Source organism: Folsomia candida, unplaced genomic scaffold (assembly GCF_002217175.1).
Source record: "Folsomia candida strain VU population unplaced genomic scaffold, ASM221717v1 Fcan01_Sc003, whole genome shotgun sequence".
Classification (NCBI taxonomy): domain Eukaryota; kingdom Metazoa; phylum Arthropoda; class Collembola; order Entomobryomorpha; family Isotomidae; genus Folsomia; species Folsomia candida.
Genome location: NW_019091195.1, coordinates 5239984 through 5258843, shown reverse-complemented (window position 1 = coordinate 5258843; position 18860 = coordinate 5239984). Strand labels below are relative to the sequence as shown.

The window sequence follows — 18860 nt, the reverse complement described above, 5'->3', positions numbered from 1 at the left end:
TTATCTATACTTACAATTGATGGTAGTGCAATAGTAATAGAAAAACCTATCACTTATCCGTAGAGTTGATCGATCTAGTTTAAAGGAAAAAATATATTTTTTACGTAGTAATCAGTAAAATATACCTTTGAAGCGTGTATGAAGCCATATATTTAGTTTGCACATGAATAGTTAAATTATTTGTGAGTGGATTAAGCAGCTAATAAATTTGATTATTTTGCTCTTTGTTCTTGTTCCCTATCTTCTGTGTGTTGTCTTCTGGACGAATTTACGATTGGACGACCTGGTTGATTGACACACACTTAACCAACCTCCTGTTGCCTGCTGATCATTATATGTAATCCTGACTTTGTTCTTACAAGGATTAACAGTAAAAGCCAAAGGGAAAGCATTTCCCCTGAGAACAAGTAATTACTTCTTTTTAATTGCACTTCTGTCAAAACTCAAAATCCTTTCTTACTTATTTGTCCTCGTAGTATTTCCACATTTCATTTGTTGTGTAATGTATGTACGTACATAATTAATTATGTACATAAGCTATGCAGAGGAGTAGCAGGCTGACGGTGCTAATATCATGCTATTATGTAGAACTTGACTTTTTGTAACTTTTGACTGTTTACACGCTATACTTAAATGTATAATATTTATGTATGATATACTTTACACTTTGTACATGACAAATAACGCTTGACTTTTCCATCTGTTTACACTCTAACAATTTTCAACCTACAAAACATGAACCACTTTAATGAAAAAGGGTATTTAAATTCCTATTTCATATCATGCTGTAAATACACGAGAAACATAATCCGAATATTGTGTAAGACGTAAACAATGAATGACACTTTTTCATAGGTTTAACTGGCTTTGAGAAATTGTCAGATTTGGACTATAGGGGAAATACTTACTACTCGATAAGGAATCTATCGCTACACGAATGTCAAGGATGGTGCCGTCAGGAGCCGGAATGTGCTGCAGCAGCGTTCAGGTATTTATTTCTGTATTTATTTCTGTATTTCAAAGTCATTGGAGTTATCACACCTGCTTAAAGAACATTTGCCTGCAAAATTCAAGTGCACGCTGGGATGACATGTAGTGCCCGTTAGTTAGGAGGACTGCTCATTAAAATAAGGAAGTGTTATATTTGAACTAGTCGTGGTTACATTTTTTAGCCGGTAAACCCCGTAATCATTCAAAACATCAGTTTATAAATAACTGAAAAAGTATCAAACTGAGATAATAATCGTCGGGTAAGAGCAGCTTTGTGTGGAAATCATAAATTCCTTGTGTGAACTGCTTGCTATCATTGCTCTCCCACAACTCTATGCACGGCAGCAATTAAGTGACTTTTTTAAAGATAAATAAGTAAGTCGTTGTAACTCACAAGCAAATCCGACAAAACCCAGCAGTAGGCTTAACCTCTGTATTTATTCTGTAAGTTAATATGGCCAAAGAATATGTGAATGGCAGTAACTGGCTGCATAAATACAGCTTAAAAGGCCTATGCAGCGTACCCATTTTTGTAGAAACTTGACTCTGCACAGAAAACAATTAAAGATATATTAGTTTTCGCATTTCCGTTCACTTTACAAAATTGTACGTGCTAACAGGAGGAACGAGCAAATAAAATGAGTGGACGCCAACCTGTTACCACATAGACACATAATACTTACGTGTGTGCATAAGCATGTACTTCTTGCCGAGTTTAATCAAGCTCATACATAAGCAGATTCCGCGTATTAATGAAAACCAGCCTGCACCACATTATGCAATCCTGCCTTAATCTCCTCGACTCAGCTTAAATGAAATGTCCTTTACCTTTGATGGAAATATAAACGGCTGTGTCCGCACTTTAATAAGCAGTTTCTCGTCCTCGTTCCCACATTTCGAGTAAGTAAACAACCCCCATATTTGCACTGAGCCTCATGTAATCACGATGCCACCCACAACCAACAACTTACCTACAATCACCCACAAACACCACTTGAAAATTAATTCATGTACACGGTGAGAGCGTGTATTGTCGGAAATGTCTTGTTCATAGACCGCATGATTCTACATATTTACACGCACCAGACCAAGCAAAATACTTATTTGCATTATTATTGCTGTTTTGGCCGAAATATGCACCCGCCGAACGACTACCAGAAACCCAGCCAATGTTCATGCATGTAATCTTTAATCTAATTAAGCTCCACCTCATCATCTCGTGTGGATGTATCATTAATAAAGCATTATCTTTGGAAGGTAATAACACGGACGGCAATGGAAGTAATAATAATAAAGATCAGCGCAATTTGGTGCAACATCCATCATCTTTGTCTCCCTGCTCTAAGTAATTCGCTATCGAGGTGAATCAACACACTCGTTCTGCGTTTGTGGCTGTGAAGATGAGATGAGGATCCAGAGGAAGGAACGGTTTGCTCGCCGACGTGATTATGTTTCGTGACGAAGATTAGCTACGAATTTGACATGACAGGTCGGCTCGCTATAGGATTACGTCGAGGCTTACCAACACATTATTATGTCCATTGTTTGTTCTGACTTGAGGGCCGGCACTGCTCAAAAATGTACATGAACACTCGCAGCGTCGAATTGAATGGGTAAAGAGAGAATCAAGTCATTTCCTATCCGACAGCTAAATTCATGAGTGACACGCAGCCAAGAGATGAGAGGAATGAGATGAACGATGGAAATCAATAGTTCTTGAATTGTACTAAAGTGTGAACGTATTTAGATAAATGTATGCAAATGGTCACGTTCAATACCTCATTTTTTAAACGAGGCACTTAATTTTGCTATATTGCAAAGAGCAGTGAAAAATGCAGAATTGTTGCAAAACATTCCTTACCGAGAAATATGGAGTAAAGTAAAATATGCACCAATTTTGGTAACAGGAGAAAATTTCATCACTAAAGGAGTGAAATATTTAGCAATCCCGTTATTTGTTAGAAAGCATTATTAGTTTGCGAGTCAAGGGTTTTACTTTTAGCAGAAAATCTATTTCATACTAAGTAATTTGCATTAAAAATTACAACTTGGATTTCATCGTGCGTCGCATGTAATCTTGAAAGAAATATGTACATAATTATGTACGTGTCCATTTGTCCCCTTTGAAGCCTGACTGTCATCAATGCAACTTTCGTAAAAATCCTCAGCAATACAAATTACACGTAGAACTCACTCTTCATCACTCACTATGAAGGCAGCCACCTGTCATGTTTTAATTTTCTTGGAATTTCTGTGTTGTATTTGATTAATCATTTCGATCGATTCAGTGTATTTTCGCATCAAGTGTTAATATTTCTCAATTAATAAGCCTAACACAAAAGAGCTTCATTAAAATCTTTCAAATGAAATTATTGTTATCGTTTATCCTTTTATAGTAATTCTCGTTCTCTCTGAATTGTAATCAGTCAGAAGTGGTGGCAGTGGTGGTAGATCGGATGGGCCGATCTATTACCAATCCCGTTCCATTATGCTCATTGTTTGCTGCTGGGCCATGTTTAGATCAAGTTGTACAAGAAGAAACTAGATCAATCTGATTCTTTCACGTTGAATGAAACTGGAAGGAAATGAATACGGCACAATGACGCAAGAGATGAAGATAACATTGAGCTCTTTATCACAACAGATTATTCGAGGAGTCGGCAGATTCGAAGATGTGTAAATGGGTTTTCGACATTGACATTGGAGGAGGATGTTATTTTTCCTTCAGCAGTCACCACTTACAATGGACATTCTTGAATCAGTTCAATCCTTCTACATAGTCACCCAAATTCTACCCGAATTCTGGGCCAACCCGCAATGCAAATTTCTGCATACATATGTACCCATGTGTGTACTCATTGAATAACTTTACGCCTTCGCAACGGTTCCATCTCATGCAATTTTACAAGAAATCATTTCCGATTGAGCTTGGCATGTGCAGGATAAATTGCATTCATCTCCTTATTCCACCAACACAATGACAACATCGCTCAGACCGGGATAAAATTTCGTAACACCGACAAAGTCACAGTACAACCAAAAGAAGATTTAGACAAATGAGTCGGTGAAGTTTGAAGAAACATGCATCAAAAGCTTTCACAAGTAGATGTTCATTCATTCCTCGCATCACTGTTATGCAAAGCCTGCTCACATACATACATGCATATTATGCATGCATATACTATGCATAACATTCTTTTCAACATTAGCCATGCTTTTTTTCACGCTTGTTTTATGCATCTACTCCATTAGCAGAGATTACTCGTGTGATAATCCAAATCTGGTGTGAAACGTGGTACTGAAACTGATATTGTTCCTTTGATGCATTTTGTTACAGTTTCGTTGTGAACCCGTTAGCCCCGATCCAAGAGACGCTGTGTCTCTTACAGAATGACACAACAGCTCACAACCCCAGTGCCGTCCCCCAGAAGGCAGCCTCGATGTATTACATGGTATGAAAATCCTTTTTGCCAGTGTCTCTAAATCTAATGTTTTTTAAACCATCAAATTATTCATGTGATACTATATTTTTTTAGGTCAAACTGCATATCCGATCAGGTAAGATTTAATCTCTCTCTCGACTAACCAACCACATAATTTACGATGATACGAATATCGGACGACGAACGATTTGTCAAAGATTAATTTGATGCGGTTCCAATAGGATGTCCCTAAGCGTATGTCCCTAAGCGTATAAGCGTATACTGTACATGAGCTACACAAATTTCACTGTCAACTACGCAATGATACATGTGACACATGTGTGAGCATATATGTGTGTAAGTGAATGCAGTTACGTAAAAAACGGGATAATCACATACATACATACGTACAAAGACGTTATAGATAATCGGTTTCATATCGGTTCACGAAATTATTAATTCCATACTAATTAGAAAATGACCACGTAAATCAAAAGTAAAACTTTGCCAAGATTCGCAATTTCATGCTTCGTCGTAAATTTTAAATTGTCAAATTATGAGGTTCGTGTTTTAAAAGAATTTCAAAGAGAAGTGTTAGGTAATTGAGGTCGTGAGTTCAGTTTTTGTTGGGACAAAAACAATTCAACTAATGATGCACCCAGACATGGGAGAAAATTAGGCGATTTATTTATCAATATATGTCTGTGCCAATGTGCGATGGCAAGTGATATGCTAGCCAACACTGGATCGCATAAAATACCATCGTACTTATATTCCGAACTGTGATTAATATCCGGCTCGCAGTACTTGGCATTTCTTTAAACTAATCCTAAGTTGATATGAACCTTCTTGGGTTTGCCTGTGCATTCCATAATTTATATGGTTGGGTTACATGTTTTTGTACTTTACCGTTTAATCGTAATAGCTGAAGTCTAGTAATCAACAAGTTGTGTATACCTGATAAAAACATTCGTCGTCGTGTCAGGATTCATCGTCATTTTTTAATTTTTATTTGATTAATTGACTAGCGATTTGTCTCTTTTATACTTTCATGTTTTTCTATATCAAATTCCCAGCTAGTCTGCCTTTTTCTTACGTATGTTAGAGATATGAATCCTCAATAATCCCTCCACACCCTGATAATAATAACGAACCAACTTCATTAACGGCCCTTCTGGTAGGCATTCACCCGATTTATCTTTAGTTGCAAATACAATGTAACCCGCTGTTATTGGCAGGAAGATTAAGCAGTTGTTGAAACCATTATGCATGTAGCAAGCTTGTCTTGTCGCTCTGAAAATACAAAAAATTATCAGATATGCATAACACGACGACCTGTACGTTCGGCTGCATCGCTGACAACACTTTTCCACGCACCTTACACATCTTAATTAATTAGCAATGACATTCAAGAGCTGACATATTTACATAACTTCCGTTATTTGTATGATGAACCAGATTAAAAAGTTACCGGTCGACCATGACCACGATAATAAATACCGTGCGTTCACAATGTCATTATTATTATCGACGTGTGGGTGTGACACTACTGGTTGCGTTACTAATAACAGAGTACACAAATAGAATCCGTCCACATAGACTCATATTATGTTATTTGATCACCTAAAAAATATATTAGGAATTGTTGCATAAGTTTCTGCTTGAAACAATCACATAATATGTAGCAAAATTATTCGGTTGGGTTCCGCTCTGTTTAGACGTCAAAAAACATCAAATTCGCAAAAAAAGTTGGGTGTTGTTGCAATGGTGGGAACAAGTGGGAAGATGAGTGAGTGCATACACACACTCTTACATACAGTTGAGATAAAAGCTTCATTCTTATGACATATTGTTACAACATGCAACTTGCCTTGAATTAAATTAATTTAAAGCCTCACGAAAAATACACAGTAAGGTTTTTAGCACGGTTTACATATTCCAATCTTGCAGAGTATGTGACACAGTGATCTTTTTTGTATGTAGATTTATTTTTTATTTAGGCCATTTTTTAAAAATATTTGTAATATTTTCAGTAAAAAATAACTGAAACTCATTGAACATGTTCTACATTCAATTAGCATAAACAATTTTTCTAATAAATTTGTTTTTACAAAGACGTGAAATCAGACCTAGTTTGAGAAATATAATGGCGACAGACAACTGAAGGACAATGAGAATTTGTGAACTTGTCAACCGAAACGTGTGACAAAGACCCAATTTTGGTTTGAGTAAATTTCGAATTCAAGCTTAAATTATGTCGTATAAGTTCTGTGCTGTTCTTGAGAGCCAATAAAACCACGAAATTGAAAGGCGTCCACTGTAACAAGAAAAGCAATTTGTCATGTAATCAAAGAAGATACATGCATAATGGACGAATATGAATGATGGATGAGAAGCTATTTTAATTCTTTGTCATCCATCGCTTCAAGGGAGATGTAGAACTTTGAGAAAAGCAATATGTATGCTATCCACCAGCACCGGCATCCAGCCTGATCCACTCAATTTCGAATGACCGAATGATCTCAGGTTTTTTAGAAGAATGAAGTAACAGTTATTCGCAACAGTGTTAGTGGATGAGAGCCGACAGGAACTTGGATCAAAGTTCCTTCTTGAAATAAATTCCTGGCTCTTTTTCTCATGACCACATTTGGTTTGTTAGTAGTAGTGATTATGGGTCAATCTCGGCACGGATCGGCACGGAAAATCCGAGTCTTTTAGAGATCCCATTAAAAAGAACAATCACAAGTCAAGAGTTCAAAGTTAACGATTTCACCAATTTTATGGTTAACACCATCTGCATGGTATGACCTCCACCTCTGGTGCAGATTTCCATATAAAAATTTTGAAAATAGGTTACACGAGCAGTAAAAATGTCCCAGTACGACACCTTTAATTTGTGAATTTGATTCCGATTGACCTCCATCTCGTTGTTCATCGATGAATTATTCATGTCAATAATTGGTTTAGCGTCCTAAACATTTCCACATTTTTGCTTCAATACATTGAATGGTAAAAACTTATGCACCCAGTTTTGTTCTCCACCTGCATTATTATTTACTAGATGTTTTTTTAAACGAGGAGAATCTCCAGAAAATAATTAAATTTATTTACTACTTTCCAACGGTTGTATTTACCGTCCTACTTATTTTTAGATTTATGCAAATTCTTATTCATGCTTAGTGACTATAAATACAAGAATATTCTAGTCACCAAATCTGGTTAGTCGGGCTTTTTAATTTTTTAGTGAGACTTTGGACTAGAAATTACGGATATAAGCTTATTGTTGAAACGTAACGAATCGAATGTCCAAAAATTCTCACGTACCTCCAAAATATGGGTCGTTGATTGTTTACTGACAGTTACAAAACACAATGATCATAAAACCGTCCAATTTTGGTAATGTCATGTGCGTCAATTATCTTTAAAAACCAGGCATTAAATTCCCATCATTCCACAGAATTTTCTGGTAAACTATGTAAGTCACTGATTCGCATTGTCCTATACTTGAAATTGATGGGTTTTTATTCTTCTTCATGTAATGGTTTTATGACATAGTTCCCGTGTCATCCTTCTCTTTCTCACGAGTGAAAAAAGTAGGGATACATAGCAAGTGATCAAAGCCCGGTGCACTGTCGACCAAGGAAAAATGTGTTTTATTTATGGTCAGTTCTATCACACCCAGCACACACACGCCGTTGGAGAAAATACTTTTCCACGAGAATAAAATGGAGCAGATATCTCAGACGTAACGCCGTCGTCGTCCGCAGAATCCTTGACACATACATTTGACAACTCACTCTTTTGTTGTCACACACACTCTGAAAGTCAAAGTCCATTTGTCTACATTTGATGACTGTCTTTTATCCTCCGTGACTTATACAATTGTACGTTTTCTATTTACAGAGAAAGTCTGCTCTCGCCCATGGACATTCGAGCGAGTGCCCAACAAGATGCTCAAGAACTTTGACAACTCATTGATTTTCACTTCCACCAAAGAAGCTTGCCTTGCAGCCTGTCTTAATGAGGTAAGAGGAAAAATTGGACTCATAAAAACAAAGCCTGGGCTACATCATACACACATGTGCACGATTACGCAACCACTTCCTACATATTTAATAATTCATCTTGTTACGCATCCGATATCATTATGACAAGTTAATTTGAGCGGCTTTTGTCATGTATCATGATCATCATTTTTCTTCGAATATCGCATCAATTCAAGACCGTCCTGACTCTACATTCCTGTTCTTTTCACTGCGTTGAAATTATGTATCCAACAACAATGTGACCAGCTCAGATGAAATTCATGTGAGTTACTGCAATATTTTACAGGAACATGTGCACGTGCGGTTGAACGAGGTGTTTACCGTTGTTGACGATGTCTATTAGCATCAGTCGCCGTGTTGTGCTTTCTGAAATTCAAAACATCAGTTAGAACGAAGACGAGTCAGTCAGTAGTGCACATGACATTAACGAGAACTGATTTGATTGATGTACATTATTATAACACTACTGCTACTCATTCATTCACGGATTCAAGGTCTACAGACTTACAGGAATGAGACAAGTTACTAGTTTGAGAAATTCTGGTAGCCGTGTATTTTTAACCATGTGTGTGTAACTTTACTTCTTACGTTACATACGTCCCCTTGCAGTTTACACTATTGCAGATATAGGATACTGTTTCTGAAAAGTTGAAAAATCTTCTTGACGCTTGAATGAGTGATCATGCAAAATAGAACATGCACCACATTCTTTTCGCGTGAATGAGAGTTGACTGTATTACATCAATGTATGCACATACATACATAAATAAGTGCATACATACATAAGTATGTATACATTCAGACGCACAAAGCATAGAAAATGTAGCGTTGACACGATCTGCCGTGTGAAGATTTTACCACCCTTACAAAATCCCGTTGCATTTATTCCGCTTTGTTTATCAGGCTAAAATGTCCCGCAGAAGAAAAGCCTTGTCAAAATGGTTAATTGTGTTTTTATGTTGAACCTTAATTCCTGGTTGTATACGAAAATGGTCAACCTCAACTTAAAAGTTCCGACTTGTGTAGGAACAAACTCTTTTTAATTGATGTTTAATTACTTGTATCCGCCCAGCTCATGACCATCTTCTCTCCTTATTCAGTTACTTCACTAAAATTTAGGCGTGTTACATGTAGAAAATGCGTACAAGTTTTAGACAACGAAATGGGTTTTACGTTACCAATGTCCGGCTTATTAAGGAAGTTGACTATTACTTGCACATATCTTGTTTATAAAAATGTGGGTAAATTCATTGTTTTGAAGGCATCCAACTATAAACTCCTCTTCTTAAAACTATGCCTTGTGTGCTTATTTTATTCATCATCCTGACCAGCTTAAATTTTTATTCTTTCATGTAGTTGCGTTTTGTCGCAAGAAACTTCATGAGATCCATTCATTTACTCATATTTTTGATACTGCATCACATTAAGCTCTTTACAATAATGATGATAATAATCTCCACTAATGAGAATTTGGGCCCAGACTTTTTAAGATGTACAATGTTTTTGGAAGAAAATAATGGTCTGGGTGGCAGTGGAGCACAATATGCACGAGGCAGAGGAGTTTTTGGACATCAGATCAACCATGTATCTTATTTGGACTCTTCTGCTAACGGAGCTTTTATGTCAAATGAGTTGGCATTGCTAGATTTGTTAGTGCAGAATTTTAACTGTATTTGTGGATTCTGTGTCGTGCTTTTTGTTGCTGCAAATGATTAGGCTGAAACCTTGCACTCAACGCACAAATGTGCATGATAACAATGATAAATGAAAATGAACACAAATTTTGGAACTACCAGTCAGTCGTTAGTTTGTAGTTTTCGCTATGATTAAACTAGACTCCTCTGACTTAATGGGAATAAAAAACAGGATTGACTTTTTGTTTAAATAATTTGTTTTTGGATTGCTGACGATCATTAAATGCCTATTCTCCAACAATGTTCTTCAAATGATGTGCCAACATTCATGCCAATTCCCAACTTTTCGTTACATTTCATTAGAATGGAACAAGACAACTGTTGAAATTAGAGTAAAAGTTGGAGAGAGAAGTAACAATGAAACGAATAATGGATCACCCGCAGCAATAAACTAGATTTTCCTATTCTCTTTCTCCCTGTGTATTTCTTGCATTCATTCCGGTTTCTCAACGTACGTACGTACCACAACCTGTATTATTGCAGACGACTTGGTCATATTCATGAACAACCATGTTGTTTATTTAATTGAGTGATTTTAGTGGAGCAGACATAAACGTAGTAGTTTTGGTAATAGTCTTACTTATTTATGTAGTGGTACGTAGCCTGAGCTCTCGATTCATCACAATTTCGCTTTGCTAAACTAACGGAATCGCTGGAGCACAAATTTTCACCCGGTTTGTTCCACATATTTCTTTCGTGATGTCGTGATGCGAAACTTACATCAATGCATTCATCATTATTCTTTCGCTGTTTTCAAAATATTATATTTGCATTCGAATTGTACACAGAAAATTCCCCTTTCCATTAACGTGCATTCGTAGTACATACATAAAATTCATGAATAGAATTTCAACATTTTAACCTGGTCGATGTAAATTTGTTCCTGTGAAAATATGCTTATTCCCAGTATGAAAACTTTCTGCCTAAACATACATAAGTGCTACGAATATTTCGGTTAATCGATCGTTATTAACTTTTCTGATATATATGTATGACTGTATGCTGACCAAGTAATTCTGACACATACACATTTATGCAGTCCGAGTCAGAGCAATGAAAGTTTAATGAGCAAAAAAAAGCCGAAAGTATGCACCAACTGTTGTTTATGACCAACAATTTTAGTTCGATGGCAAGTTTTTTAGAGATTGCGAACATCGCACACATGTACATACATCGTTTCAAGGAAATAAAGGCGATGGGCTGTCAAAACTGATGGAAAGTACCGTATAGCAAAGATCTGTTTGGTCATGTAATAAGGGAAGAACTTTTCGCAAACCACAGAAAAATGATGAGTTTCTAGAGATGAGCCGAACTCCAACATTCAAATGGTTACTTCATCCATCCAACAACTTACATCATCAAATCATCATTTTCGAATTATTCCTGTGGTCATTGTCATATAGTTTCAATGGACGTGCTAAATTCTTTCTCCACACTTGGGACTCCCTCCATGCAAGAAACGACAGATTTGAGAATTACCGAGTTGCGTTGTCTTTTTTCTACGCAAATGATACCCGAGCTCCTTGAATTGTTGTCATTTAGTATTTAACGGCAACTATGCGGAATCATACAGGAAGTACACTCTTATTTTCCCAAAAGAATACAACAAGCCAGAGAGAAATTACCGATTCGTTTTACAAGTTCTCGCTTATTGCATTAGATGCAATTAGTTTCAGGGGTTTATGCAACATGCAAATGCACATGAAATTTTGAGAGAATTTGTATGTAGACAAATCCAAGCGCAAATTATGGGCTTTAAATTATTGAAAACGGGGAAAAAGTATCTACCACCGCAGGACACAGCAACAGGACTTTGGCAAACTGACCACTTTCTGTTTCCTGGGTCTGATAAACGTTTTTGCTTCCCAGGGGAATTTTCTATATTTTACAACGCAATTTACTCTACGGTTTAAGTTTAGTTTTTACATAAAGTATGCATACATGTTCAAATAAAAAATGAATGATTCGTCCGGTTGTATGTGGAAACTACTTAAATATTGGAAGGCATCCATATCACAACTTTCACTCAGAATAGCTTGTGTTTGTACTTTCCATCATCTAATGCAAGGAATAACGGAGGTGACAGTTAACAAATGGATAAAAGATGGGGATTGGACATGGTGATAAATGAGCCTAATCGGAGAGTTAGGCCAGCAAAGGTCTAATTCCATTAAGAGTACAAAAGATAAAAGTTTCACAACTTCACTCATCCTTTCTTTCTCATATTCTCACGCCCAAGCACGTCCATCATCGAGGAAATTCTGGACTAAAAATATACAAATGTTTGCGTTGCTTTCTTGTTAGTTTTATATTAACGAATTTGTGATCAATTCATCATTTGCTACATGAATTTGCTTGTGATTATTTTCCAGCGCCGATTTACATGCCGATCCGCCGAGTACAACTACGTCACTCTTCAATGCCACTTATCAGAGGAGGATCGTCGAACCGCACCAGAATCTTCATTCGTAGATGCCACTGGAGTTGACTATTTTGAGAATTTGTGCCTTCAGGGAAACACTACGTGCAAGTCGAAAAAGACGTTTTCCGAACCCAAGCTTGGAGTCCCCGTAAGTCCAACAAATTTAATTAGATATGAGAATAGATGAGACTTAATATCACGCCTACGCCTGTGAATGAATGTTCCATCAATATCATAACTAGTCATACTCAACCTATTTTTGCTACTTTCTTACAGATCGATCGAGTATCTCACTATGTTGGTCTCCACTACTATGTCGATAAGGAAATGCAGGTTTCTGGTCTGGCTGGGTGTAAAAGAGCTTGTGAAGTAGAGGACGAATTTTTGTGCCGCTCTTTCCTCTTCAAGGCGTCCGTGCCTACTGGGAGCTACAATTGCCAACTTTACCATATGGATCATCACACTCTTCCTGATGGACCAGCCACTTATCTCAACACAGAGAGTAAGAGGCAGCTTATGAGCCCACTCGTCTCCCAATATCTAACCCATTTTTAAACCCTCTTAAACTTTCAGGACCACTTTTGGATAATGGCACTCCCATCGGTCAATATCAGGAGAATCAGTGTGATGAGTCCACGAACAAGGTAGGAGATCCGCTTCCTCTGGAAATGGAGCCGAATCCAGGAACCTTCAAACCCGTCCAAGACTTTGGTGAGGACACATATTTGTTTACAAGTTTCTGCTCCACTATAGTGGAGCACGTGTATGGGTTGCTCCAGTCAGTTCAACTTCGAGTAAGGGAGCAGCAGGTGGTCTAATCCTAAGTGTGAGCCATGGAAAAGGGGATTAAAGATGTACACAAACAAATCTCAAGCATCTACATTGGGTCATAAGAGACCAGGTCATAAGTCCAACACAGAACCAGCAGTTAAAAAGCCAGTTGAAAGCAGTGAGGAAAGAAGGCAAAGATTAGCTAAAGAATTAATGGCAAGTGAAGTTTTTAAGTTTAACGAACTGAGAAGTTATAAGGGGCAAATTTGGTTAGTTAAGACAAATATAGAAGATCTCCAGTTAAAACTGACAACTCTTTGTGATCAGGCAGCAGTGTGTACTACATATAAGAAAGTTGACGACGGAACGGAAGACTATACGTATCACACAGACAATTGTGCCGAAAGATTTCTACTTCTCTTTGAAATCGAATTCACTGAATTAGTTGGGTGCGGATGTCACGCAGCAGCAAATGCCGCAGAAGCGTGGTCGTATCTAGTGTCAAGACTAATAAAATATCAATATCTGGTGAACAGAGACACTCCATCCAAATATCGTCCACTTTTTCATAAAACTAGGAATACTGAAGTTGGGAGCTATGCAAAGCACTGGGGAAGCCCTGGTAATGTGGAAGAAGTTATATTAGAACTATATGATACGGACGTTTTCACGATTCAATTTAATGGTACATTACATAAAGTATTTGACAATCTTAAGTCTACGTGTCATTTTTATCGCCAAGTTGATTGTACACGTCAGTCTCTACAACAATTGATAACCCAGCCGGCTCATACCCGTGTAACTCCAAAATCTAAAAAACAAAGAGAGGATGTCAGACCAGTAGTATATGTTTGTCATTTATGTGGATCTTCGTTTGAACTGAATAATAATTTGAATCAACATTTACGGAAAATACATCTGGCCAAACTAATCAAATGTCCGCAGTGCACATTTACGTCTTATTCTCGACAAGTTTTAGGAAGACACACTTTGAAGCATTCCACACAACTTCGGTGTACAGTATGCGGAAAACCTTTCACAACTGCAAAATCATTGAAATTCCATTTACAAACCCAACATTAAAGAGTAATTTTATGTACTACACCTCATGAACTATTTTTGTACTACTATACTACACCTCTTTGGACATGTAGTGTCTAATTTCATTTTTTTTCACCATTTACAGACAAAGAAGATGCGGATTGCGATTATACTGGAACATGCTACGACGGTAATCACCTCTATCCAGCTTGCCCACAGTGATCACTCCATCAGTAATGAAATAAAGAAAGTGCATGGTTGTTCCCATCACTTGAAATTTTCTCTTCGATATATTGTACTCTAGACCAAATACACTGCGCACTCAAGGAATAATGGTCATAAATGATAATGGTGTTTTTTTCTCATCACTCTTTCGCAGTCCAAGTTCAGTGCAAGGATACCAGAATCGCTGTTCAAGTGAGAACAAACAAGCCATTCAATGGGCGAGTATATGCATTGGGACGCTCAGAAACTTGCAACGTTGATGTCATCGATTCCGACGTCTTTAGACTAGATCTTAGTCTCTCTGGACAAGACTGCAACACTCAATCTGTGGTATGATGAGAAAAAAAACAAAATTAGTGCTATTCTAAAAAAATAATGCTGAAGTTGACAGTAGAAACGGGGCTTTGTGCTCCTTTATTTGGACATGCATATAAAATTCGCATATGTATACGCAAGGTTGGTCAACTCTCTTTATTTTTGTTGCAGGGTGGAGTTTACACGAACACGGTTGTTCTGCAAGTGAGTATTATTTGTGTTTACACTTAACCGTTTTTCATTTATTGTGAAATAATTCTTCTAACCCGATGTTTCTTTGCAACTTTGCAGCATCATTCTGTGGTAATGACAAAGGCTGACAAAATCTACAAAGTCAAGTGCACATACGATATTAGCTCCCGGTAAGAAAAATGGCAAGAACTCAATTTTGCCTCATGATTATCAACCACGACTTTCCTGGCGGTTGCATTGTTCCTTGCTAACGAGACCAGTAGAACGATTTCCGTAACGGGTTGTGACGAACTCAACTGTATCGTCTCACCCCTGACTTTGCCTTCAACCTATGTATTATTATGGTCTTCTTACGAATATATTTCTGGTTTTTTAGAAACATAACGTTCGGAATGATGCCGATTCGTGATCCCGACACAATTTCGATTACATCCGCCCCAGAAGCTCCTCCACCAAAGATCAGGATTCAGGACGCTTTCGGGAAAGAAGTGGAAACCGTGCGAATTGGAGATCGTCTCACCTTTCTCATCGAAATCCCAAACAATAGTTGGTCCTTTTTCTCTGCTCCATAATAAACTCATGTTTTCTCAGCCTTGCTCACTCCATGCACCGTCATGTGAACTAAACCTCAATTTTGGCTTTTTATGAGGCCTACTTTTCGTTTCAAATTTTAAACCAATTTAGTGAACGATCTATTACAACCCATTAGCAATTCCGAGATGGTGATGATATCCCGTCAGTCTATTTAGTAGCCCAGATTGAATCATTTTTGCTCAATATTCAAAGAGTACGTCATCTTTGTCTGTCTGATGGGAAGTAGCTCTCAATTCGTGCATGTGAAGAGGTTAAAATGCACCTGAAGTGCCATATTGTTTGGTAACGTAACAAGCAAGCACTGAATGAGATCACGATTTCGGTCGGGATTAATTATTCTTCATTATTGTTGTGATCTTTCATGCTCTAAATTTTAATTTTTTATTTTTTTTATTTTTTTTTATTTTTTTTATTTCCTTTATCTAGCTCCTTATGGAATATTTGCACGAAGCTGCATTGCAATGGGTAAGCTACCAAGTTATTTACATTAATAAGTAAGTACATTGAGACCGATGGTGCCCCCATGTTCACTAATGCTCAGATGGCGAGTTCCATCAAAAATGTTAATTATGCATGTGCATAAAAGTATACTTTGTCTTATTCACTAAAAATCATACGAGCAGCCTTTTGAAAAAAACATTAGACAGTCTCCTACGTGCTTATTAATTCATTTTCCGTTTTTATCGCCTAATATCGATGTGTTGATGCCATATGTATTAGCAACGGTCTCAATGTTAATGCATCGATTTGCTATTGCTCATTTCGATTGCATGATTTTCACCAATTCTAAATTGTACTTTAAGTTAACATTTCGCATTTCTATGTTTCGCAGCCAAGGACTCACGATCCACATTTAACATCATTGACGATGATGGGTAAGCTAAAGCTTTTGGTGTCAATTAATATCTTGATGAACCTGCCATTTTCTCACCAACTGCGTGTCAAATGCTGATAATTTGTCTGAATGAAAAATGATTAGTTATAAAAAAATCGTGACTACATATAACAATAAAAACGTCTTTTTGTTTTCGCCAGATGCCCCGTTGAACCAACAATTTTCCCGAAATTTTCCCAGTCTGGTCAATCTCAACTCATTGCGGAATACGAGGCTTTTCGATTCACTGAAAGTTATGGAGTCATTTTCCAATGCAACGTCAAATACTGTTTGGGACCATGTCCTGCAGTAAGTATATTTCTGAAAATTTTACATTGCCCCAGTCACGCTAGAAATGCAACGCCCAATATTTCTTTTCAGGCCGAGTGTACCTATAATCGAGAGAAGTTTGACTCTTATGGCAGAAGGAAACGCCGTGCCATTGACGAAGACAGGAGCAACGCCATTGCTGGTCCCAATGCCACCAATGCAGATTTGACCCTGAGCCAAGAAATTCTAGTACTTGGTCAGTTGCGACATTTCATTTATTAATATAATATTGACAGAAGAGTAAGTATGACGCGTACTTAATTAACTAACGGCAAATCATTAATATTTGCACAGACTTCAATGAAGAACTTCCCAGCAACGTTCCAAAGTACTCCATGCCCAACGATCCCCTGGACTCCAACTACATCGAGCCCAACCCCACCTTCAGCAGCAGCAATAATAACAATTACAACCACAACCGTCGATCCTCCCACAGTCACAACCGAGAGGCCTTCGGACCCAACTACGAACGAGAGTACGAAGGAGGAGAAAGTTCTTGTCCCACCAGAAACTCTGTCCTCGTTCTGTCCGTCGTCTGCGGAATGCTTCTCCTCCTCTACATCGCATCCGCCGTCTGCTTCATGGGTAAGCATTACAATTATTGCCTCTTAATTACATTAAAATTTTTCTAATCACTCGTCCTTTTTTTCAGCCAAAAGTCGCCCCTGGAGAAGTTCTTCAATGGGTCATAGTCACCACAAGCACATAATTCAATAATGACGTTTCTCTCTAAGCTAAATCTTAGGACGTAGATCTATTCATTGGAAATTTTGTGGGCCATTTATATGAATTACATACATACATACGATTTGGGGGGTTTATACTAATCTCATTTGATCTGTGGAAGGAGAGTGAGTTTAATTTATGTTAACTTACAATGACTCTCACTCTTTTAGTGATAACTATTTATAAAGAAAACACAGGACAGCGACCGAAAAGAAGAATCTGTACAAAGACAGTAATGAACAATGTAGATTAGAATATTTCATGAAAAACTACACATAAATACTTACTTGTATATGGGCGATACTAACAAGCTACCTGCAAAATTACTCATTTAACTTTAAATTTTATTGGAAACCCACCTAACTTTATACGTAAATCAAGACAGTGAGTCTGCTGAAATTTAAGTAATGTGCTAACTTTTGTTGTTATTCAAGTATGTATGTAGTTGGTGTTGGGTAGTTTACTTATTTATTGGGTCACACTTATCATTACGTAGTTATTAGTTAGATTAATGTGCTGCTGAAATGTTCATGTGCCTCGTCCGTAAAGGGTGGGCCGGAACGAGCATGCAGAGTCACACGTACCTACTCAATGTACCTGATGAAGTGAAAGTTGGTGAATTCCCAGCAAATAGTGGGTTTCCCGTTAACATGGGTCTCTGGATTAATAATCATGGGGTATTGTAGTTATTATTATAGTTCACCAAAGCGAGAGGTGGGTGATCTACCACCAATAGTTCTAGGATTTGTTGATCGGTTTGGTGCATGTATTTATTTATTATTTATTGTTAGTATTAACTGAATGAGTGGGAGTTACCAAATTACGGGGTAGACTGGAAAGGAAGCAGCTTTAATTTTTGACATGTATAATTTAGACCGAGACCGGAATCAATACCTGTTGTTTTGGTTTTTTATCCTGACTAGCTAGACTTCGACTGCCACTAAAAAAAGTGTAAAAACAATTTACAAAACAGTTGACTGAAAAACACAAGTATTTATCTACAAACATACAGAATGATTATTGGGCTACTACAAAGTGACGACTTTTTATCGTGGTGTGGTGCCTAATAATAAAACACCATGATCCAAAGAACGCATACTGTGAAACATTTAATTAACTTGTATTTGTTACTACTATTACTAAGTATGTTAGCATTTTTGTACTGTTATTAACTTATTATGACTCCGTATGCAATAAAAGACGAAGGAAAACATAAGA

General features: G+C 37.3%; 2 protein-coding genes across 3 annotated transcripts in view; both read left to right on the top strand.

The window, feature by feature from the left end:
* Window positions 1-18858, top strand: part of LOC110845504 — a 29136-nt gene extending 10278 nt beyond the window's left edge. Inside the window, exons 3-21 of one of the 2 annotated variants that reach the window (XM_035849162.1) lie at window positions 363-407; window positions 856-988; window positions 4328-4442; window positions 4527-4548; window positions 8316-8437; window positions 12525-12722; window positions 12851-13076; window positions 13148-13285; window positions 14532-14576; window positions 14766-14941; window positions 15098-15130; window positions 15218-15288; window positions 15495-15664; window positions 16139-16177; window positions 16545-16587; window positions 16748-16895; window positions 16968-17112; window positions 17211-17501; window positions 17569-18858. In XM_035849162.1, the coding sequence (XP_035705055.1) occupies window positions 363-407; window positions 856-988; window positions 4328-4442; window positions 4527-4548; window positions 8316-8437; window positions 12525-12722; window positions 12851-13076; window positions 13148-13285; window positions 14532-14576; window positions 14766-14941; window positions 15098-15130; window positions 15218-15288; window positions 15495-15664; window positions 16139-16177; window positions 16545-16587; window positions 16748-16895; window positions 16968-17112; window positions 17211-17501; window positions 17569-17633 (2225 nt within the window). In that variant the 3' untranslated portion in view covers window positions 17634-18858. The remainder of the gene's footprint in view (window positions 1-362; window positions 408-855; window positions 989-4327; window positions 4443-4526; window positions 4549-8315; window positions 8438-12524; window positions 12723-12850; window positions 13077-13147; window positions 13286-14531; window positions 14577-14765; window positions 14942-15097; window positions 15131-15217; window positions 15289-15494; window positions 15665-16138; window positions 16178-16544; window positions 16588-16747; window positions 16896-16967; window positions 17113-17210; window positions 17502-17568) is intronic. The other variant, XM_022091938.2, reaches the window with a different exon arrangement.
* LOC118434826 (MDS1 and EVI1 complex locus protein EVI1-B-like) lies at window positions 13299-14525 on the top strand. Its single transcript, XM_035849163.1, has one exon. It carries the CDS (start codon window positions 13427-13429, stop codon window positions 14426-14428), a length of 1002 nt encoding a protein of 333 aa, XP_035705056.1. The 5' UTR covers window positions 13299-13426; the 3' UTR covers window positions 14429-14525.
* Window positions 18859-18860: the final 2 nt, after the last annotated feature.

Excerpts from the sequence above, each read along its gene's own strand:
- LOC118434826 (XM_035849163.1), top strand. The coding sequence starts at position 13,427 with ATGTACACAAACAAATCTCAAGCATCTACATTGGGTCATAAGAGACCA.